This window comes from Tricharina praecox (assembly GCF_024521635.1).
Source record: "Tricharina praecox strain CBS 144465 chromosome Unknown BZA05scaffold_9, whole genome shotgun sequence".
NCBI lineage: Eukaryota > Fungi > Ascomycota > Pezizomycetes > Pezizales > Pyronemataceae > Tricharina > Tricharina praecox.
This window is the reverse complement of record NW_026250411.1, coordinates 157,966-178,559: the sequence shown is the minus strand read 5'-3', so window position 1 is coordinate 178,559 and position 20,594 is coordinate 157,966. Positions and strand designations below refer to the sequence as shown.

General features: G+C 55.1%; 6 protein-coding genes across 6 annotated transcripts; 4 read left to right on the top strand and 2 right to left on the bottom strand.

Moving 5' to 3' along the window:
- Nucleotides 1-695: 695 nt before the first annotated feature.
- Nucleotides 696-3,978, top strand: BZA05DRAFT_371924 (poly-ribose polymerase). Its single transcript, XM_051481694.1, has 9 exons — nt 696-950; nt 1,034-1,038; nt 1,106-1,214; nt 1,288-1,400; nt 1,533-1,607; nt 1,713-1,979; nt 2,032-2,274; nt 2,331-2,549; nt 2,602-3,978. Exons 1-9 carry the CDS (start codon nt 887-889, stop codon nt 3,601-3,603), a joined length of 2,097 nt encoding a protein of 698 aa, XP_051340276.1. The 5' UTR covers nt 696-886; the 3' UTR covers nt 3,604-3,978.
- A 1,100-nt stretch (nt 3,979-5,078) lies between these two features.
- On the top strand, nt 5,079-6,002 carry BZA05DRAFT_425134 (uncharacterized protein; the record flags this gene model as incomplete). Its single annotated transcript, XM_051485947.1, has 1 exon — nt 5,079-6,002. The coding sequence occupies one exon, from the start codon at nt 5,079-5,081 to the stop codon at nt 6,000-6,002; it is 924 nt and encodes a 307-aa protein (XP_051340275.1).
- A 205-nt stretch (nt 6,003-6,207) lies between these two features.
- BZA05DRAFT_268355 (uncharacterized protein) lies at nt 6,208-7,213 on the top strand. Its single transcript, XM_051480205.1, has one exon. It carries the CDS (start codon nt 6,413-6,415, stop codon nt 7,049-7,051), a length of 639 nt encoding a protein of 212 aa, XP_051340274.1. The 5' UTR covers nt 6,208-6,412; the 3' UTR covers nt 7,052-7,213.
- A 3,378-nt stretch (nt 7,214-10,591) lies between these two features.
- On the bottom strand, nt 10,592-11,819 carry BZA05DRAFT_394509 (uncharacterized protein). The gene has a single exon (XM_051483334.1). It carries the CDS (start codon nt 11,625-11,627, stop codon nt 10,857-10,859), a length of 771 nt encoding a protein of 256 aa, XP_051340273.1. The 5' UTR covers nt 11,628-11,819; the 3' UTR covers nt 10,592-10,856.
- A 3,431-nt stretch (nt 11,820-15,250) lies between these two features.
- On the bottom strand, nt 15,251-16,452 carry BZA05DRAFT_268264 (uncharacterized protein). Its single transcript, XM_051480204.1, has 2 exons — nt 16,374-16,452; nt 15,251-16,315 (listed from the first exon to the last, which is right to left on the bottom strand). The coding sequence occupies exon 2, from the start codon at nt 16,298-16,300 to the stop codon at nt 15,308-15,310; it is 993 nt and encodes a 330-aa protein (XP_051340272.1). The 5' UTR covers nt 16,301-16,315; nt 16,374-16,452; the 3' UTR covers nt 15,251-15,307.
- Nucleotides 16,453-18,888: 2,436 nt separating this feature from the next.
- Nucleotides 18,889-20,133, top strand: BZA05DRAFT_394495 (uncharacterized protein). Its single transcript, XM_051483333.1, has 3 exons — nt 18,889-18,911; nt 18,991-20,023; nt 20,104-20,133. Exon 2 carries the CDS (start codon nt 19,175-19,177, stop codon nt 19,919-19,921), a length of 747 nt encoding a protein of 248 aa, XP_051340271.1. The 5' UTR covers nt 18,889-18,911; nt 18,991-19,174; the 3' UTR covers nt 19,922-20,023; nt 20,104-20,133.
- The last annotated feature ends 461 nt before the right edge of the window (nt 20,134-20,594 follow it).

The window sequence follows — 20,594 nt, the reverse complement described above, 5'->3', positions numbered from 1 at the left end:
CGACGCGGTCAGGATATCTGGTCTCTGCCCAGTGCGTGGGTGTCCGCAGTTCTCCGGATTGAACGCTCTGGCCATTTCAAAGGCACTCAATCACCCGACTGTTTCAGTCCACATACCGGTAGTTACCGTGAGCTCCAGCCTACACGTAGGTAATCTGCGATGGCTGGTAAAAGCTCCCAAAGCACAGAAGCGACCCTGTGTAGGAGGTATCTGCCATCTCGACGATCACGCCAGAAGTGCCGCTCTGGTGATCTCTGTTTCTGCTGCTATTGTAGGTACATACCTCATATCATACCTATCGCACGCAGTAACGGGCTACTATACCTGCACCATAAGCCACGGCGAAGAACCAGTTCTCTTTCCCGCGTCTCAATCGATTCCTGATTCCTCACGGCCGCACGGATGCTAGAGTAATTATTCTTCTTCAGCCAACTCGTTCGTCGCTGGTGCCTGATCAGCCCGTGCCACGCTATCCGGGGGCTGTGCTGTCCCTCTCAAAGTATCGTAAGAGTCACCGACGCGACACGTCCCCTGTCCTCGCATCGTAAGAGTCATACTCCCACCTAAGCTAGCCTCAACGCGTTGTCACGTTGGGCGTGTCAGCTACGCGTAGTTTTCGCGCTGCGCAATGCATTGAGTCTCACAATGTGGAAGCTGCAACGGCTGAGGCGGAGGCGGGGAGAGGGGGAGAGAATAGAGTACATAAAGGTCCCGCGCTGTCCCCGATTTCTGCGGGTCTTCAATTCAAGCACACGAACACGAACGAACAAACTCGCAATCCCGCAATCGGCACGATATTCTGCACTGCAATTGACTGCTGGCTATTGAACCGACAATATACCTCTTCTTTCTTCCTCCCTAGAAAACCACATCTGTCCGGACCGCAATGGCCAAAATATTCGACGGCTGCGTGATCGCCGTGAGCGGATCGCACAGAGGACATACTCAGAGTAAGTTCTATCTATGCGGTCGCTTCGATCCTTGGTGGCGCACGCGCACTTGAAATCCGTCCTAGTCGCTAACCGAATCGTAGCTCAAGTACGTTTCCGTATATAGCGTGCCGTCAATTGACCCTGAACTTACACTCGCTCGCCTCCACCTCCAGATCGAACGCAGCGTCAAACGCAATGGCGGAGTATTTGACAAGACTGTCGATGCGAACACAACACATCTGGTCAGCAATGAGGCTGACGTCGCGAAGGGGTCTGCTAAAGGTTGCTACTTTTGCCCCCGCAGTCGCTGGTTGGTTAATTGGTTGGTGCTGGTGCTGATGTGGTGTGCGTAAAGTCAACCAAGCCATCGACGCCAACGTCGCCCTCGTCTCCATCGACTGGCTTCTAAAGTCGCTTGACGCGGGCGCGAAAGAGCCAGAAGCGGAGTACGCACTCGATGCGACCGCGGTGGGCTCGCAGCCCAGCGGGAATAAGCGTACTGCCAACGATGATGCCGATGAAGAAGAGGACCCCGTCAGCAAAAAGGTCAAGGCTGTTGACGGTACTGCAAGACCGAAGCGCAAGGCGGCTACTCCGAAGCCCGCAGATGCCCCGACAGCTGCTGCTGCTACTACCCGCTCGAGAAGGGGGAAGTCGGCGACTCCGGCTCCCGCGGTGAAGGAGGAGGATGAAGATGAGGATAGCAAGAAGGTCGCGGTCGGAAAGGGCCGGCCGAAGAAAGTTGCTGTCCCGCCTACTCCTGTAAAGGAGGAGGAGGAGGAGGAGGAGGAGGGGAATAAGGATTCTCCTCCCGAGAAGAAGAAGAAGGCTTCTGCGAAGGGCAAGGCAAAGGTCAAGGGCAAGGGCAAGGCAGCGGTCAAAGCCGAGGACGAAGAAGAGGAGGAGGAAAAGGAGAATGTTGTGATGAAGACAGTGGTCAAGAAGGGAAAGGCACCTGTCGACGAGCTATCCGGACTCGCAAAAACCTACCATGTCTACGTCGATGACACTGGCACCGCCTGGGATGCCACTCTGAATCAGACCAATGTTCGCAACCATTCTTCTCGTCGGTTCAGATGAACCCCGCTAACTCGCGCAGATTGGCGCAAACAACAACAAGTTCTACTACATCCAGCTGCTGGAGCACGATGCTGGCGGGAAGTTCTCCGTCTTCTGCCATTGGGGCCGAGTGGGCGAGAAGGGCCAGAGCCAATTTAAGTGCACGGACACCGCCTTAAACACAGCAATGTCCAATTTCAACAAGCAGATGAAGACCAAATCCGGGAAATACTGGGCCGAAAGAGAGAATGCTCTCGGCGGTGGAAAGTTTTATGCTTACCTCGTATGCTCGCCCCGTCCCTATCGTCTTCTTCTTTCAGATACTGATTGTGCCTGTAGGAGAGAAACTACGAGGACGATGACGACGAGGGCGATGCCATCAAGCCTCTGGACGATGGTCCTCCGGTCCCAAAGGCGGAGAGCAAGATCTCGAAGCCGCTCCAGGACCTGATGCAGCTCATCTTCAACCAAAACTACATGCAGCAGTCCATGGCATCGTTGTCGTACGACAGCAAGAAGCTCCCTCTCGGCAAGCTGTCCAAGAACACCATCATGCAGGTAAGAGGTTCTCGACTCGAGGGAACGATCGCAAGCACTAAACATTTTCTAGGGGTACGAAGCCCTCAAGATGATCGGGGACGTGATTGCCAATCCGCTCACGGCAACGACCAAATACTCCCACTACGGCTCGAACAACCGCGACATCCTGAACCAGTTGTCATCGCGCTATTACACGGTAATTCCTCACGACTTTGGCCGCAGCACACCGCCCAGCATCGACAACCCGCAGAGCCTGAAGAAGGAAACCGAGCTGGTCGAAAACTTGGTTGACATGAAGATCTCCTCCGAGATCATCAAAGACGCCAACAGCAACGCCTCCGAAGTCCACCCCATCGACACCCAATACCAGTCCCTCGGCCTCAACGAATCTGAGGCACTCGACCGGAACTCGACCGAATTCAAGAACCTGGAAGCGTACGTCAAGAAGACGCACGGCAAAACGCACGGCATCAAGCTCGCCGTCGAGGAGATCTTCCGGATCACTCGGTCAGTCGAAGAAGACCGGTGGACCGAAGCGGGCTGGCACCAGCACCCCAAAGACAACCGCAAGCTCCTGTGGCACGGCAGCCGCACCACCAACTTCGGCGGTATCCTCTCGCAGGGCCTGCGCATCGCGCCGCCCGAGGCCCCCGTCAACGGCTACATGTTCGACAAGGGCATCTACCTCGCCGACATCGTGTCGAAGTCCGCCAACTACTGCTGCGCCTCCTCGTCCGGGAACACCGGCCTGCTCATGCTCTGCGAAGCCCAGCTTGGCGACCCCATGCTCGAGCTCACGCACTCAGACTACCACGCCGCAAAGCGCTGCAAGGACAGCGGCCGCCTCGCCACCAAGGGCCTCGGGCAGACCGCGCCGAAGGCCTGGGAGGATGCCAGCGTCGTCCACCCCCAGCTCGCGGGCATCTCCATGCCAAAGGTCTCCGGTAAGGAGTCGACTATCTGTGCGGACCTTAACCCGAAAAATGCTTGGCTGCAGTACAACGAATACATCGTCTACGATGTCTCGCAGGTCAAGATCAGATATCTGTTCAGGTGCAAGTTCAACTACTAGACTACCTACTTGGAAGAAGGAGGGCGGGACAGTGTTTTGGTTGTTGCGTTTTTGGGATGGGCGGGGATTTGCGACGGCGTGTGTTGGGTTGTCTTTTTGGTTGTCTGCCGTTTTGCTTGCTTGCTTGTCGGGTTGCTTGCTTGTCGTTTTGCTTACTTTTCATATTGCTTACTATCTACTTGCTTGGTCTGCGTTTTGTGCGTGCAGAAAAAAGCTTCTTACCGGAATTTGAGCGATGCTTCCTTCCTCAGTACCTAGTGAATTGCGAATCGGGGGACGCGTGACACCTACAGTGTGGCCAGCGGCCAGTCATCGAGTATGTATACACCGTGGGTCTGTGAATGACCCCTCACGAGTCTCCATGGCTATCGGAGCTCACCTGGTGGAATACCTAGTCCCGCCAACCCAGCTGACCCAGCTGACCCTGTGTATTGCTATGATAGCTTGGGATGGACGTTCTGTCCCATTGTTCGGCCCTTCTTTCGGCCCGAGGGAAGGAAACAACAACAACAACCGGCACGGACCGAGACGCTGGTCGCTGGCTGCGGGCTGCTGGTCGCTGGGAATTCGCCGGAATGGTTCACTCGTTCGGTTGGAACGAGGCTCGAGCCGGGTGCTGCAAGGAGTGGTGATGAGTGGTGATGAGTGGATGGGCACGGCTTGTTGCTGGTTCGTCTCATCCGGATGGCTGGATGTGCTGGGACCCGTGAGTCTAGGTCGCAGTCGAGATAGCTCTTTTGCATACTTGTTACTTTTCAGTGGCTACATACGGCTTGGAATAACCATGGCTTGGAATAACTACGGGAAAGGAACCTGGAGCACGATGTCCGCAAGCGCACTAATTCGGCACTGAATGGATGGCTGCCAGCTAGGCCAGGCCAAATGGGTAGTCGATCCAGCATTGAGTCAGCTTGTTCGCATACGTGTCGATGGATACACGGCTTTGAAGACGAGAATGGGCTTGGAACATCTATAAAAATCCATATACACACAAGCGCAGTGCGCACTCCTACGCCCCATGGCAGACGGATTGAGTGGGCTTGTACTCTAGTCAAGCCACAGCTTGGCGAGCAGCCCCACCAATTTTTCCATTTTCCCAGCTGTACGTGCTCGCAACCTCTTTCACCATGTTCCTTCGACCGTGCATCCGCCGAATCGCACCACCACCACGAGTGCTCACGAGTAGTAGTATTTCTCAACGATGTTTCCAGACCAGCGGTACGTCGATTGTATTCAGTCCCAGGGTGCGAGAAGGATAAACCGCTTATCTGAGAACAGCGCCGCGAGCAGCAGGGCTATCACCCGCGCTGCTAAAACGAGCGCAAAGCATGCGTGACGAGCACGCCACGCTGAACGCGCAGCTATCCAGCAGCTTCGACGGCAAGATCGCGCGGCGAGTGGGCGAGCTCAGCGGGGTATCGCGGGCGCTGGCGGAGTACGAGGAGGCGCAGGCGGCGGTGGGCGAGCTCGTCGCCATGATGAACGAGAAGGCGCTGGATCCCGAGCTGCGCGTGCTCGCCGAGGAGGATTTCGCGGTCGCCCAGGGGACCGTAGAACGGCTTTCGGGCAGGATACAGCAGGCGCTGGTTAGGCCGCATCCGTTCGCGCATCTTCCTGCGCTGGTCGAGATACGGCCCGGCACTGGGGGCTCCGAGGCCGCGATCTTCGCAAATGATCTCTACAGGATGTATATGGCGTATTGCACCATCCGTGGGTGGGGCGTGCAGGTCGTGTCGCTGCATGAGACGGAGGCGGGGGATGGATTGCTGGAGGGGATCTTCGAGATTACGGAGGAGCGGGCGTACGAAGAGATGCGGCTCGAGGCGGGGGTGCACAGGGTGCAGAGGATCCCCGCAACCGAGAAGCAGGGCCGGGTGCACACGTCGACGGCGACGGTGATGGTGCTGCCGTCGTTCCCCACGTCGGAGCTGGCGGAAGGTGAGGAGGACCCCGACTCGGTCATCGATATGAAGGATGTGCGCGTGGACATCATGCGTGCGAGGGGCGCGGGCGGGCAGCACGTCAACACTACCGATTCGGCGGTCAGGATGACGCATATTCCCACTGGAACCGTGGCCGCGATTCAAGACACCCGGAGTCAGCATAAGAACCGCGAGAAGTGCTTGTCGGTCCTGAAGAGTAGGATCGCGCAGAAGCGCAGGGATCAGCGGGAGGCCGAGGAGCTGGCTCTGAGACGGGGTGCGGCGAAGGTTGGCGCCGGCAGGAGCGACAAGATGCGCACGTACAACTACTCGCAGAATAGAGTCACAGATCACAGGGCGGGATACAGTTTACATGATCTGCCGGGCTGCATGAAGGGAGAGGAGCTGGGCAAGATGATTGAGGAAGTCAAGAAGTGGAGGATGGGAGTGGACGTGGAGATGCTGGCGGATGCATGATTTGGCGTTGGACCAGCACGGGTATAATTTTTCGAATACCGTACATATCTCACGGTGAAACGCCCATGAGCAGTGGAACGCCAGCTGCAATCAAAGAGTCGTATGGGAGAGATACCCACAGAATTCGAGTTGAATATTACTTGCAAATCTCCACAGAACTTCGAGTGATCGATACTGCCATGTCTCCTCCGGTGCCGTAGGCACCGGTAGATACCTATTCTACTCCAGAGAACCCGGCCCATGTCCCTACGCCTTGTGAACCACTCACTCGGCATGAGCAGCCAGATAATATCGGACGTACATCGGACGGACAGCGTATTTGAGTGCCATCTCATGCAAAAAGAAAAAAATCTGCCGTCGAGCCAGCTCTTCATATAGCTGCCACATCGTCGGAGAGCGGGGGGTGATTAATGCCTCGTATATGCGGAGCAGCTGTCGGCAGCAGCCAGCACTACTATAAGAGCCGGCTAGGCAAGCAGCGAGCGCGCCGGGGGCGGGAGGATTACTCGGGTACTTACATACCGGTAGGTACGCACGCACTACCGACCGCCGCACTCCGCACTCCGTCCGCGCACCGTGACATTCCAACGAAGCCGCAGTCGGCCACTCCGGTCTCCAGGGAAGGAATGCGGCTCGTATCGCTCGATAACCCCCACTACGCGTCGATACGGGACTGCCACAGCCCCGCCCCGCCCGTATCCGTATCCGTGTCCATGTCCACCCGCGACGATCGCAGCAAGTATGATACCAAGCAAGACCTGTGCTGCGGGCTGCGGCGGGCAGAGGACGTGGAGGCCACGGGTGCTGGTGCTGGTGCTGGTGCGGCGACGTCCGAACTCCGCACGGCAGTTCTGAGCGCGACGAGGGTGACGAGGGTGATCCCCGAATTGCGAGTTTTTGTTATCCTCTCCGTCGCACTCCCTGGTCGGGAATCGACGGATGCGGAGGAAGGAACGAAGGAAGGAGTGTTTGCCGGGTACTTGGTCCCTCGCAGCTACTACTGCCGCTGCTGGTCGTGCTGGTCGTGCTGGTCGTGCTGGTTATGGTAGTGGGACGCGCATCGACACTGCCTACCTACTATACTGTGGCCCTGTGGGATTCCATACATATGTACTCAGTACATACGTATGGAGAACGTATGGAGAGGCGATATTAAGGGCTTCTCGTTCGCGTGGCTTCGACTTCACCTTCACCTTCACCTTCACCTTCACCTTCACCTCACCTTCAATGACCAGGACCAGGGCCAGGACAAGGGCCAGGACAGGGACAAGGACCAGCATTATCCGCACGCGGCGTGCGGAACATTCATACACCGGTACATATATCACTCGCGTCGTCGGGGGTCGGGGTCGCCTTGCTCTCTAGATATAGTACTATATATCCGCCGTTTCAGCTCCCTCCCTCCGTCCGCTCGGGTCCGGCTCTTTCGTCTCGCCTCGCTTTCGGCAGTCCCGTCCTTGTGCTCGCTCCCCCTCCCCACCACCACGACAACGACTCAACCCCACCCCGACCCCGACCCCGACCTCCCAGGGTACATAACTGCTCGTATGTACAAGGTACATAGCTCTGCTAGTGACAGCACGGATTGGGATTGAGATTTCGAGTTCCTATGTAGCATAGTCCGGCTTCTATGTACCTACCCACGTATTTGCTCTGTGTATCTACTAGGTATAGATACCACCTACCTATACATGTGTAGTACCATATAGGCGTCCAGTGTCCACGTCCACGTCTCACGTCACTCTGCCGCGCTCCATGTTGATGTTCGAGCCCCGTCCGCCCACTGCCGTAGCTGTTGCTGTTGCTCTCGAGTACCTACCTGGTTATGTACCACAAATGAACCCGTAACCCGTATCGTACATACGGTAACTAACCCCCGATCCATATCCATATCCACATCCATCCACCACCACCGTACATATCTAGCACATATCTAGGTGGATAGGTACCTAGTCGAAAGCAACGGCAGAGAGACAGCTGGCGATGGATGACCGGGGACTGCGGGGACTAGGGGGAGGGCGATCCTTGAGCATGCGATTGAGTCCACTGGTAAGTTCGAAGTTCCAACCACCACCACCGAGCAGGCAGCTGTGGCCACTGGCTCCACCCTCTAGATAGATACCCGGACGAACAACCTACCCGTTCCCTTGCAAGTTGCAACTTCATCCGAAGCTCATGTAGGCGGGTGGACAAGCAACATAGCATAACTACATACCTCCCTATGTAGAGTATGTATGAGGTATGTACATGGTGCCGTAGCACGAAGCATGAACCACGAACCACGAAGCCCGTAGCATGAACCACGAAGTCCGTAGCATGAAGCATGAACCACGAAGCATGAAGCATGAAACAACCCGTCTCACGACTCACGAGTCGCCTCGTTGATGCATGCATTGCGGACCTATATGCACTCTAATATCCAGGTAGAGTATGTCGTCCGCAGTTAGCAACAACCAACCGACCGACCGACCGACCGACCGCAGGAGGAGGGCCCGAGTTGTCTGTTGTCTGTTGTTCTTATGGACGCGCTTTCGAGACTCCGCCAAGCCTCGCGGGTCTCACGGGTCTCGCGAGGATCGCGCGGCGAAATACTACCGACTTGGTAGAGAGGTTGTATGGCAACGGAACCTGTATGCCATGAGAATTTCCGGACTCTAACTAACTCAATTGGACCTAGGCTGATCTCTTAGCGTCCGGAAATTCTCATGGCATACATGTTCCGTTGCCATACAACCTCTCTACTGTATACGCCGAAGGAAGGAGCCTGGGGGGGCATGTCATGTTGGTTCTGTTTCTCTTTCTCTTTCTGCATCTGTGTTGTGTTGTGTTGTGCTGGGAAAATAGAAAAAGAAAAGAAAGAAAAAGAAAACTTTCTATGTGCATAAACCTCGGCCGCGGCCACGGTCTCGGTCTTGGTCTCGGACTCTCGGTGAACACGACGCTCGCTCGACGCTCGCTCGCAGATAATCACAAACCACCAACACCAGCACCAACACTACATACCATCACGGCGGGCGTGCGTAGCGTAGTAGAGTAGACTAGAGTACGGTAGTTAGTGCGTCGATCCCAACACCACGAGGGAAAGAAAAACCACCTAGATAAACGACCTAACAAAACTCCGTTCGAACTTCGTCTCATCTAGGTGATGATGGGTTTGTAGGTAGGTCCGTGCCACGGCCTACTCCAGACCCGATACTCTACTCTAGACCCGACAGATACCGGTAGCTTCTTCTCTTCTTCTTCTTCTTCTTCTATTTTTTTTTTCGAGCTGGGCCATGTGTAGCCCGGGAGACTCGGCACCGGCCATCACGCCTATGTATCATCATCATCATATCGGTAGCATGCAAGACGGTAACGCATCTCACATCTATCTTGCACTAGAGCAACTAACTTAACTACTGTAACTACTGCACATGTAACCACGGCCCCGACATCGGCGGCGAGGGCGCCGGGGGGGAGGGCCGGGGGGGAGGGAGAGGGCCGCAAAGTTGTCCGCGCCGCGCCACGCCACGCCGCGCCACGCCGCGCCACGCCCCGGGTCTTGTCTTGTCCTGTCTTTGTCTGGTCGTGTCGTGTTCACGTGGGTTGGCTGGGTGGCGGCCCAAACGCGAATAGTCGGGGAGGGGGCGGTTTCCGCGGATCAATCCGGACCCGGCCCCAGCCCCAGCCCCAGCCACGGACTCGGACCCAGACCTGGAGCCAGACCCGGCCCCCGGAGTGTCGGTTGGACAGAAAGAAAGAAAAAGAAAAGAAAAGAAAGGGAAAGGGAAGAAAAGGGGAAAAAAAGAGGGTGAAACTACTGGTAAACCGGGGAAAGAGACGGATGACGATGACACACGCGCACACAGCATCGGTCGACCGGCCGGCGAAAGATGAAGGAGGAGGGGGAGGAGAGACAGGTTCACGTGCGGCTTGCGTACCGCGGTGGAGTCACTGGGCTGGGCTGGGTAGAGGATGGAGGATCACTACTCCATCGCTACTATAGCGAGTGAGATTCCGTGCGCATCAAACTGACGACACTCCACTCCACCATACTCCACCATGCTCCACTCACCAGCTGCCTGGGACTCCGGGACTGGACTCCGGGTATGTTCTGTTCCCCAGCGCCAGAACAGCGGGCCCCCTCCTCCCCAGGTCCATCCCATCGATATCCCTCCTCCCTTCCAACCGAAATCACAGTCGCACCATATTCAGCCACCAAACCAACAGCCAGACAGACAGCTACCTACTCTGGATACATGCTCTGGGCTCTGCGTAGAGCGAATGAGCGGAGAGTAGTGCGCGCGCGCCACAAGCGCGGCGCGGCAGAGGCGAGTTGGAACATACATATAGGTGGTACTAACGACCTGGGTACTTATCGAAGTACTAGCATGTACCTAGAGTACTCTATCGCACCTACATGCTACCTAGATACCTGGTAGATCCGCTCATGTAGTTGCATATCGGCTGCACCGAGATTTGCCCCGTACCCGTGGGTGTGTGGTGTTTCTATGGGTTTGTGTGTGTGTGCGTGTGTGTATTATTTGTTATAATGATGGTAGTGGTGGTGGTGGTGGTGGTAGCTAGTAAATAGTGGTGCAAGTGCGTCGGTTGAATGTTGAATCGGCGACTGCGCCCAGTGCCCAGTGCCCAGTGCCCACGGGTCATTGTAGCTACCTGCTCTAGAGCATCCAACGTAAAGGATCGTATGTATGTAAGGCGAGGGAAACGCCATCGTATCTATCCAGAGCAGGTAGGCAGATTAGGTAGGTACCGTATTTTGTTTAGCTGGGTATACAGGTAGATACCGACGAGTGAACGCCGCACACCGGACGATGGATGATGGATGATGACGGATACGAACTCGATATACACCTATGGCATGGTACCCCCCGAAGGCGAAGGTGAAGTTGAAGCGTACGCGTTTCGATACGGGTTTCCAGGTGAGATGTAGAGTGTGTATGTATGTACTCCACCTGTAAGGACATAGGTACATACTTCCGTAGTCCTGTCCTGTGGTGTATGGTACAGCCCCTCCCCGGTATCTATTCCTTCCTCCAGCTTCCTCCACGCTTCCATCGAGTACCTATGCACATCATATGTACCCGATATGTATGTATGGGCAGTCACGGTACATTCCGGCTGGATAAATACCCACATACATATCCACATAGCTAGAGTACCCCATCCCATTCCATTCCATTCGATGAGCTGAGCTGAAGGATGGAGAGGGAAAGAAAGCATGACGCATGCTCCGCGACGCCTCGCCCCGCCCCCGCCCTGCCCCCCGTTGTGTTGGACGCATATGTATGTGTACTCTAGTACTGACATACACACATACATGTCATGCTGCACGTTCCGCCAAGCGTGAGGGGACGACTGGTTGGGACGGGAATGGGGCGGTTTGTTTGCAATGTTGAAGTTGAACGCAGGCCAGGCAGTAGATAGAGTAATGTGGCTGGTGAGGTGGTCGCTATTTTTGTTTTTGTTTTTGCTCAGTTTTGTTATTATTTTATTTTCGTGCTTGTGGTGTCTGAGACTCTGAGATGCATGGATGGGATCCGCAGGTCTCGGTGGTGGTTGTGGTTTGCGTGCACATGGAAGGAAGAGCTGGCCTGGCTGGCCTGGCTGGCCAGCACTGTGCATGCTCTACTTGGGTAGAGTAGATAGCCCACTCACTCATCCGACCGACCGGCGACCGCCCCAGCCCAACCCATGATCATCATCGTCATCGTCATCGCGAACGAAGAAGGAGGAGGGAAAGAAAGAAAGAAAGACACTTGGAGCGGAGAGACACAGAAACAACTCGCGCATAGAGCGAAATACTCGAGGCCGCTAACTAGAGCACGATAGAGGGGGGATGTGTATATAGCATCATAGCATAGAGTAGGCAGAGTAGAGTAGAGTATTATCGCACGATGCGGCGGCCCCCTCTTTTGCTCGCTCGTTCGCTCGTTCGTTCGCTCGTTCGTTCCGTTTTGTGGGGTAATCTGACGAGACGAGACGAGACGAGACGGAAGCAAAGGAAGGAAGGAAGAAAGAAGGGCCTAGGTTTCCAGGGATCCGATGAGTACCTACATCCTAGGGGCAGCGAAAAAGCAAATACCAGAATAAACCATACACACATACATGTGGAGCTTCGTTCGTTCGCCGGTGTCGCGGTGCGTCCACCCATCATGTCCGCCGACAGGTGAGTTGGTGGAGAAGAGTAGAGTACCCAGTTATGGCCCAGTAAGCAAGTCGGTAGGTGCTAGTACTATAGTTAGTTGCAGTGATTCGAGATAAGTAAGTGGGACGCCCGATTGACTTGCTCACCGACTGAGGTCAGCCTGCCTGCCTGCTGCGGGTTGGTGGAGGAGTCTTGAAGAGGAGGAGCCTGGAGGAGTCTGGAGGAGGAATTAGTTAGGGGTGGGGGGTTTACGAGTCAGTCGCTCGCGCATTTTCAGTTTGTGAGAACTCGCCAGCCAGCCGGTGATGTCCCCGCCGTTCTAGCTATGGAATTTGCAGCCAGCACCTCACTCACCACCTACCAGCTGCAGGCAGGCAGGCCAGCTCAAATTACATATAAACCCCACCTACCGGTTGGAAGAAGACGAAGAAAGAAGTAAAAAAGAAATGACCGAAAAACCTCACAACACCTTCCTTCATCCCTCCCTAGCTTAGCTTTGCTGCTCCCACTGCTGCTGCTGCTGCTCTTGTTGGTGGCGAGCACACACACACACAACCCACACCCACACACACACACACACACACACCCACACACACACCCACAGCCCGGGAAAGGAAAAAACAAAAACAAAAACAAAAAAGAGATATAACGTCAGCAGCCAGATCGACGCACGCACGCACGCACGCACGCAAAAAAAGACGACAGCCTCCCCCGCTGGGCCCCCCAGCAGGAGCAGCAGCAGCCGCCCACCCACCCATCCATCCACACATCCATCCATCCCTTTCCCTTTCCCTTTCCCTCGCTTGTCTGTTCGTCGTTTCGGCGTGATACCCGAGCTGATGGACGCTTGTCTTGATTGGGTGGCCGGGGAAGGAAGGGTTAGTGTGAGTGTAGAGTGTACATAGATACTGGGAACAGTTGTAGAGCGGAGAGCTGGGTGTGGGTGTGGGCCCGGTGGTGCGTGGTGGTGGGGCCAGGCTGGCTGAGTGCTGAGGCAGTGGGGCTTATTGGCTTATTGGCTGGTTGGCTGGCTGGCTGGGCCTTGTCGCCGGGCTGTGGACGCTCCCTCCTGCTCCTCCTGCCTCCTGTTCCTCCTGCTTCGCTCGTTCGTTGGCCAGCACCCAGCACCCAGCACCCAGCACCCAGCCAGCTGCCGCGTACGTAGGTTGCGTGGGTTAAATAGGACCCTGATGCGGAGTTTACTATGATACTTACGGAAGCCTGTACTCTACTCTATCAGATGTATGATGGGGGACATGATAGCCAGCTCGATAGTTACCTCCATGGTTCTATGCTATGGCAACCGATAGAACCGTAAATTATCGATCATCGTCGATACGATAGGTTATATCCCCCCACTCAACGCCCCCCAACGCCCCCCCCAACGTTCCTTCTCCCGGAAGGAGTACCTGCCCAGAGTACACGAAACGATTGTGGCCGGTCGGTCAGTCGGAAAGGTCGAGCTCCCCACGCAATGGATACTCTATTCTACTCACGAGAGAGGGCGAGAGTTGTGCCACCGATTCGTCGCAGTAATCAACCCCACGCTTTTGCCCCCCTCACCCAGAAATTCCGCGCCTGTCTCCCTCCCTCTCCCTCTCCCTCCCTCACTCTCGTGAACACCTAGCGCGGGCCGCGGAATCGGGGATTCGAAGAAGGTACCAAGGTTTTTGAGCTGAGTTTCCAATATCCGAAACGAGAAACACTGATGATGATGAGGACACACCCACCGCCCACCGCCCACCGCCTGCTGACACGTGAACGGAGCCCCGCCCATGTTTCTAAACATGGGTTTGTTCCAAATTCCCACGTTTACATACGGTTCCCAGTGCCAGTGCCGTGCCAGTGCCGTTCCGTGCTCACTGAATCGTGATGACATGACACGCAGTGACGGAGTTGGATATAACTAACGAAGTAGCTAACTGCGGTACTTACTCTACCTTACCTTACAGGTACTTGTGTACCCATCGAGATTCGAGATTCGAGAGCGATGATGCTGATGCTGATGCTGATGCACGACATGTATAGTGAGTGGTTAGCGCCGAGGCTGGAGGGGATATAAACAGCTGGTGATATCAAGGCGATATGTTTGTACATGATCGATACACAGTCGATAGTCGATAGTCGATACCTGGCATCCTGGGCCCTGGCCTCTGGACTGGAGGAGTAAAGTGAAGTCAAGTAAAGTAGAAGTATTAACCGACATTAACTTCTCTACATAATGTTAGTGTTAGTGTGCTGTTGGGTATGAAATGTATGTGGGTAAGTGCTCAGGTAGTCATGTCGGGAGAGGTGACATGAGTTAAGTTGAGGTGAGATCGAAAGTGGCACAGTTGAGATTAATTATACCCAGCAGGCAGGTATCAAGTATTGCGTTGCTCGTCTCGGATTACAGCACTGGAAGTCTCAAAATCTTGGTTATTCTTCGCGACCTTCCCTGTTCGATTCAACTGCCTTTCATCCACATCCATCCACAACTATCCACGCCACGTCCCACGTCCAAGTCCAAGTCCAACCTTTCCTCCTCCTCCTCCTCCCTACCGGAGATACCCGTCAGACAAGAAAAGCCGCTCTCAAGTCCGCCGCCCCCCTCCCAAAAAAAACATATCTTTCTAAAAGTTGGATAAGACTCCTTTCGTCAAAAAAAAATGAAAAGACGAAAAAAAATAAAAAAAACCTCGCGATCCCCAAAACCCCTGCTTGCTATGCTAGTTGTGTGCCCCGTCTTTAACTTCTCCGAAAACGGACTGCAAAAAAAAAGTAAACCACGAAAACCCCCCAACCCGATGCCCTCAAAGAAGGAAGTGTACAATCGATAAAATAGAAAAACCCCGCCCCCCACCGCGTTAAGCAAATAAATAATGAAAAGCGAAAAACAAAAAATAAACCAGCCTAAACCAAAAAAAAAACCCCACACGCGCCGTTATGCCGATACAGATAAAGATACAGTTTATGTGCAGAAAGCGAAAGAAAGCAGAAAACACCGCCCGCCCTGGGAGACAAAGGAATGCCGAATGAGTGTGACTTGGGAAAAAAAAATGTAAAAATGTAAACAAACAAACGCAATCGATCCCCGTATGTAATGTCGAATGTTGTAAGTAATAGATACCGAAGAAGCGAAGGTTCAAAAAATATATATAAAAAAGCAAGCGAAAGTTTAATACACGGACTCGCGGCGCGTGCGCCAGGAATCGTCGCGGATGTCACTGCTGTTGTCTTCGTCCTTAATCATCTTGGCTGGCAGGCCGAAGCTGCGCTCGAGAACGAGCCCTCGGCCAAGTGTTGGCCGGAGCTGGTCGTGGGGCGTCACTGGTGAGCAATTGACCGGTGTGGCACAGTACATGAGGTCCGGCGTGTCGTCGTAGAGTCCCATGCCTCGCAGCTCGGTGTTTCCGTAATTGGGCAGAACAGATTTGTCGTCCTTCTCTTCGTCCTCGTCCTCCTCCTCGTCCTCCTCTTCTTCCTCCTCCTCGTCCTCCTCCACCTCTTCCGCTGCTGGGGCGGACTGAGACACTGGGGATGCCGTCAGGGATGGAACTGTGTATGGCGATGCGTGCTGGGACTCGAATCCGCTCTGGTAAGCGAGCTGACCGATGTAGTTGTCGGCACTGGCCATAGGGACTTGGTAGGCGCTGTACTGGTACTGGCCGTTGTTGTTCTCGACGGGCACCAACAGGAAAGCCGAAGGAGCCGAGTGGTTGGCATACTGCAGCGGCGAGCCAGCCGGAGTGATTGGCGAAGCCGGTAGCTGTTGTTGATGTTGCTGTTGTTGGAACTGAGTCTGGAACGGGCTCGTCTGGCAACTCCCGGCGGTCTCATCCTGGAAACACCCCCCGTAGAAATCCGTCATCTGCGGGTACTCCATGGGCAAGTTGTACCCTGCCATATCACCATATCCCCAGCCCATCGACTTTTCCTGCTGCTGCTCCCACGCCATTCCCATTCCCATTCCCATTCCCATTCCCATGCCCATATCCATATCCTCCACTCCGGTCATCTGGTCAAGCGTGAACTGTGCTGGCTCGAAACCACCGAGCTCCTGCTGCGTGAACAGCGGGGCATCCGGGTGGTATATTGATGGGTCGTAGTAGACTTGTCGTTCTGCGTCGTAGCTCTGATCGAAACCATATGTGTAGGCCATTGAGTCCATGTTGTATGAATGTGTCTACGGATACAGATCAGAGGAGTGTTCACGGAAGGGTTGGAAGAATGATTGAGCATACAGTGTGATGATTATTTGAGGTGGAGAAGAGGGAAGTGAGTTGTAGTCGAGTCGTGGGTGATGGTGAGTGGTGAGTAATGGTTGAGGGTGGGTGGGGATGGACTCGAGTCGAATATTGATGTTGACGATGAAGTGAATATGGAAGGGAAGTCTACAAATATATCTATCTTTGTGTATGCGTGGGTGTGTGTGGGGGAGGGGGGGGGGGGTGGGAGAGATCGATCTCGAGGGGACCATGCCCGATAAGTACTACCCGAAGTCAGACCACATGGGGAAGAACGGCAACGTAACGCATGGTCACTTTCCTCCTCAGCGGTTGGCAAAGCGACACACTAGCAGATGTATGTATGAAGCAAGAGACGATCCCGCGAGACAGGATTCGGTACGGAAATTTGAAGGGGCCGCGTCGTTATAACTGGTCATAACGGACGGAAAGCATGGATGTGCATGGGCGCGCGCGGAAGATGCAGCAGTAGCAGCAGCATGTGTGTATATGCTAGAGTAGGTTTTTTTTTCTTTTAGGAGGGGGGGTTAGCGGAGGGGGGAGGGGTGTGTGGAGGGTGGATGAGACTCAGTGGGAACAAAGGCCATGCAGCTGAGATCTCGATTCAGAAAGCGGAGGGTGTGATTTGACGAGCGGGCAGCGTGGAGGTATCAAAAGGTCGATAGGGTGGGCCATGGACATGGGGGGACGTTTAGAGGGTTGATGTAAGAGAGGGTGTGGTGGACATGGGTGATGGCTCGGGAAAAATAGTCTGGAGTGCGGGCAAGGGTGTTTGGTTGGAGGAAAGGACCCACGCCGGGTTGTTGGTACAGCAGCTAGATTTCTGTGTGGGTACGTGCGCGGTCGAGCCGACGACAAGGTTACAAGGGAGGGGCGGGGGGGTATAGCATGAGGAAGACGAGGGAGGGGATGACTGGCTAAGGCGAGGAGGGGGTGGATGTTGTAGGCCGGCTGGGGCAAAAGTGCGGTGGTGGTGGTGGTGGTGATGATGATGCTGGTAAGTGGTGATGGTGGTGGCTAACTTAGAATTCTGCAGAGGGTGGTTGCAGGCAGGCGGACGACTCACGATGCAAAGCCAAAGTGCAAGGAAAAAGCAAAGCTGCATTTTGCATTTTGCATTTTGCCCTTTGCACTTCCACCTCTCTCGCTAGTGCAAGTTTCTTCTTCTTCGTCTTTCTTCCTCTTTGAATTCTTCACGTCAGCTAGAATGGAGGCACCAACTGCCTAGCATACCGTAGTGTGTAGCCGGAGTGGGGAACAGACCTATCCACCAGCCAGGCCGGATCACGACAGAGCGAAAGAGGAGAAGGAAGGAAGGGCGAGAGCGGGCGCCGAGCACACACACACAGACACACACACACACTTCTCTCTCTCTCTCTCTCTCTCTCTCTCTCTCTCTCTCTCTCTCTCTCTCTCTCTCTCTCTCTCTCTCTCTCTCTCTCTCTCTCTCTCTCTCTCTCTCTCTCTCTCTCTCTCTCTCTCTGTCTCTGTCTCTCTCTCTCCTCTCTCTCTCTCTCGCATTCCATTCCATCATGAGCTGTGGGGCCATGACCACACACACTCTCTCTCTCTCTGCCTCTCACGTACTCTAACTCCACACAAGGGCCGGAGCGCGTGCTGAGGTGCGTGGCGGCGGCGGGCGGAGTTGCGATCCACTAGCGACTGCGAGCCAACCCCAACAACCTAATCACCGAGCGAGGCCATCGCCGCGGAGAGAAGGTCGGTACGTGGTTGATGTAGGTACTCTACACCCTCTACATACATGCTCTATGATACACACTACTCGCGTCAGACATACCCGGATGTATCCAGTGATTCGCCTGCGTCGTCGGTGGAACGGGCGGAGCAATGTAGTGCAAGGGCCAGTGATGGTGGTCATGGTGGTGGCCATGGTGGTGGTGGTGCTGCTGCTGCTGCGAGGGGAAGGAATGTTCATGTCGGGCCTTATCATTATCGGCAGGAGCAACCGACGAGCAGGCCGCGACGCCACGAAACCTCACAACCACCACCACCTGTAGAGTAACTACTCTAGAGCATGTATGTATGATATGTACGCTGCGCACTTCCCCTCGAGGACCGAACGAACAAGGTTGGTGGGGCAGAAGCAGCAGCAGCACCCTACATACCCAGAAACTTGCATTGCAGATCGCTCTAAGGCTCGCGCAAGGGTTCACAATTGCTCAAAGGATAGGCGTCTGCCCGTATGAGATGGGGCGCGGTGCGGTGCGGTATGTAGAGCAGGTAGGTATTTCCCCCATCCCTCCTCCCCCATGCGCTCCGGTCCATCATCATGGATGTCACCGTAAGTACAGATATGCGGTTGGCCGCTGCCCCTTGCAAGTCGAACGTTTCGCCATGCCGACTCAAAACCTCTAAATGACTGGTTCCTTCGTCCCGGTACGACACCCCCCTCCCCTCCTCCAACGACCACCAGGTCGGGCAGGCAGGCTACGGGGTTTCCTCTGCGTGCGGTTCAGGTGGACGACGGTGATGATGATGTATGCTGTTGGCTGCTGCAAATGTGTGGGTGAGCGAGTGAGTGCGTGCGTGGTTGCTTGCGTGTGTGTGGATTCGGACACATGTTCGGAGCGCTGATTGCCCATAGTCGAATCAGCTAGGGTTTTGGATTGGAATGACGGTGCTGGTTAGCGCTCGACTTGCTGTTTCCCCATGATCGTGTCATGACCTGCAGCAAGTATGTACACAGGTACCTACCTGGGTAGACGGAGTGCTCTGGGGACACTGGTCGCTATCCATCCATATTGGTCGGAAGGAAGGATCGCGAAAGGCGGCATCCGATGATACACAAACGACGGCTTCCATGCTTCGTGATCAAGTTGGCGTACGTACGTACGCCAAACGTATCATATGTAACTCCGCCCATAAGACGGACGTGGGGACGGACACGGCCGGACGGGACGCGGGAGCGAGAGAGCGAGGCAGCAAGGGAGCAAGGGAGCGAAGGAGCGAGCAACATGTTATCACAGGCGAATATGAAAAATCGCAGACGTCTGTTTGAAGGCAAGCAAACCCTGATTTGCCGCTGTCCTCTCCGAACGCGGACGGGAAGGAGCTTCCCCCGTCGCGTCCAGCCATGCCTAGTGCGACGAGCCACGGCCCCATCGGCTGTCTGTGTCGTGTGTCGTGTCTTGTCGTGTTGTTGTGTTGTGTCGTGTTTGACGAACAAAAAGTTGCATATCTGTCGGATTTTAGATCCCTCACCTGCCTACCGTGCCCACCCCCCCCTTGAATGGTGGAGACAAAACAGTCGAATGTTGCGCAGGACGGGGCTGGAACGTGGCGATCGTCTTATTATTCCTCCGCCTCCGCCTCCTCCTCCTCCATGCGGTCCGCGGAAGTCAGTCACCACCTACCAGGTAGGTAGTGGCCCGGAACAGAAAGCGTATTCCGCAAGGGCATGCAAAGACGACGCCCGACGATATAGAGTATTATCGCGATTGCTCGCCCATGCACCAATGCAGAACGCGGCGTCGCACTTCCCGGCTGCAAAGTGGATGTGTCCGGAAAACCGTGCGAGCGCGTAGATAACTACTGTGGCCACTGTGGTGCACCGAGCACTGAGCACAGCACCGAGAAGAGAGTGCACATGAACCATATTCACAAGCAGTTAAAGCACTCTGGGCTCACTGTGCGCAGGCCTCATCGTTATTAGCCGACAATTATCTAACTGACCGACCGACCGACGACGACGACGACGGGTACATGCCCTTTTGGTGATGAGTTGGCTGTTATTACCATGGTTGACACTTATTATATTGCATGCCGTCCCCCTCCCCCCATGCCTCCTCGTACCTCCGCCCCCCTCCCCCCCCTCCCAGCTTCAGGATTAAGCGCACGCCTCTCCGCGTCGGAGGTTCATGATTCGCCTGCAGTTCCTGACCCGCGGCTAGCAGGCTCCCTATGCCTATGCTGACGATAGAGTACCTAGATGTACATAGAGTACAGACTCGTTCGTTCCCTTCCCGGGATCTGGCCTGGCAGCTCGGTATCGGCAGTTATCGTACAGCCCTGCCAAACATGGATGTCCATGCCCGCAGGATTCGAACGCAGAGGCCGTTTTGATTGGCCGAGAGCGCTAGCTGGCCCACTAATAGTCCCGGGCATCTGGTGTCAGGAAAAAAAAATACGATGCCCCACACTTTCCCCCCCTCCTCCCCCTCCCCTCACGCAGCCTTTCTGGAACGTGCGTCCGTGCTC

What these genes read in the sequence shown, in the direction of transcription:
- BZA05DRAFT_371924 (XM_051481694.1), top strand. Translation starts at nt 887, where the DNA reads ATGGCCAAAATATTCGACGGCTGCGTGATCGCCGTGAGCGGATCGCAC. An exon ending in CGCGAAGGGGTCTGCTAAAG is followed by an intron (nt 1,215 to 1,287) that starts GTTGCTACTTTT and finishes GTGTGCGTAAAG; the next exon opens with TCAACCAAGCCATCGACGCC. An exon ending in CCAAGAACACCATCATGCAG is followed by an intron (nt 2,550 to 2,601) that starts GTAAGAGGTTCT and finishes AACATTTTCTAG; the next exon opens with GGGTACGAAGCCCTCAAGAT.
- BZA05DRAFT_268355 (XM_051480205.1), top strand. Translation starts at nt 6,413, where the DNA reads ATGCCTCGTATATGCGGAGCAGCTGTCGGCAGCAGCCAGCACTACTAT.
- BZA05DRAFT_394509 (XM_051483334.1), bottom strand. Translation starts at nt 11,627, where the DNA reads ATGCACAGTGCTGGCCAGCCAGGCCAGCCAGGCCAGCTCTTCCTTCCA.
- BZA05DRAFT_268264 (XM_051480204.1), bottom strand. Translation starts at nt 16,300, where the DNA reads ATGGACTCAATGGCCTACACATATGGTTTCGATCAGAGCTACGACGCA.
- BZA05DRAFT_394495 (XM_051483333.1), top strand. Translation starts at nt 19,175, where the DNA reads ATGATACACAAACGACGGCTTCCATGCTTCGTGATCAAGTTGGCGTAC.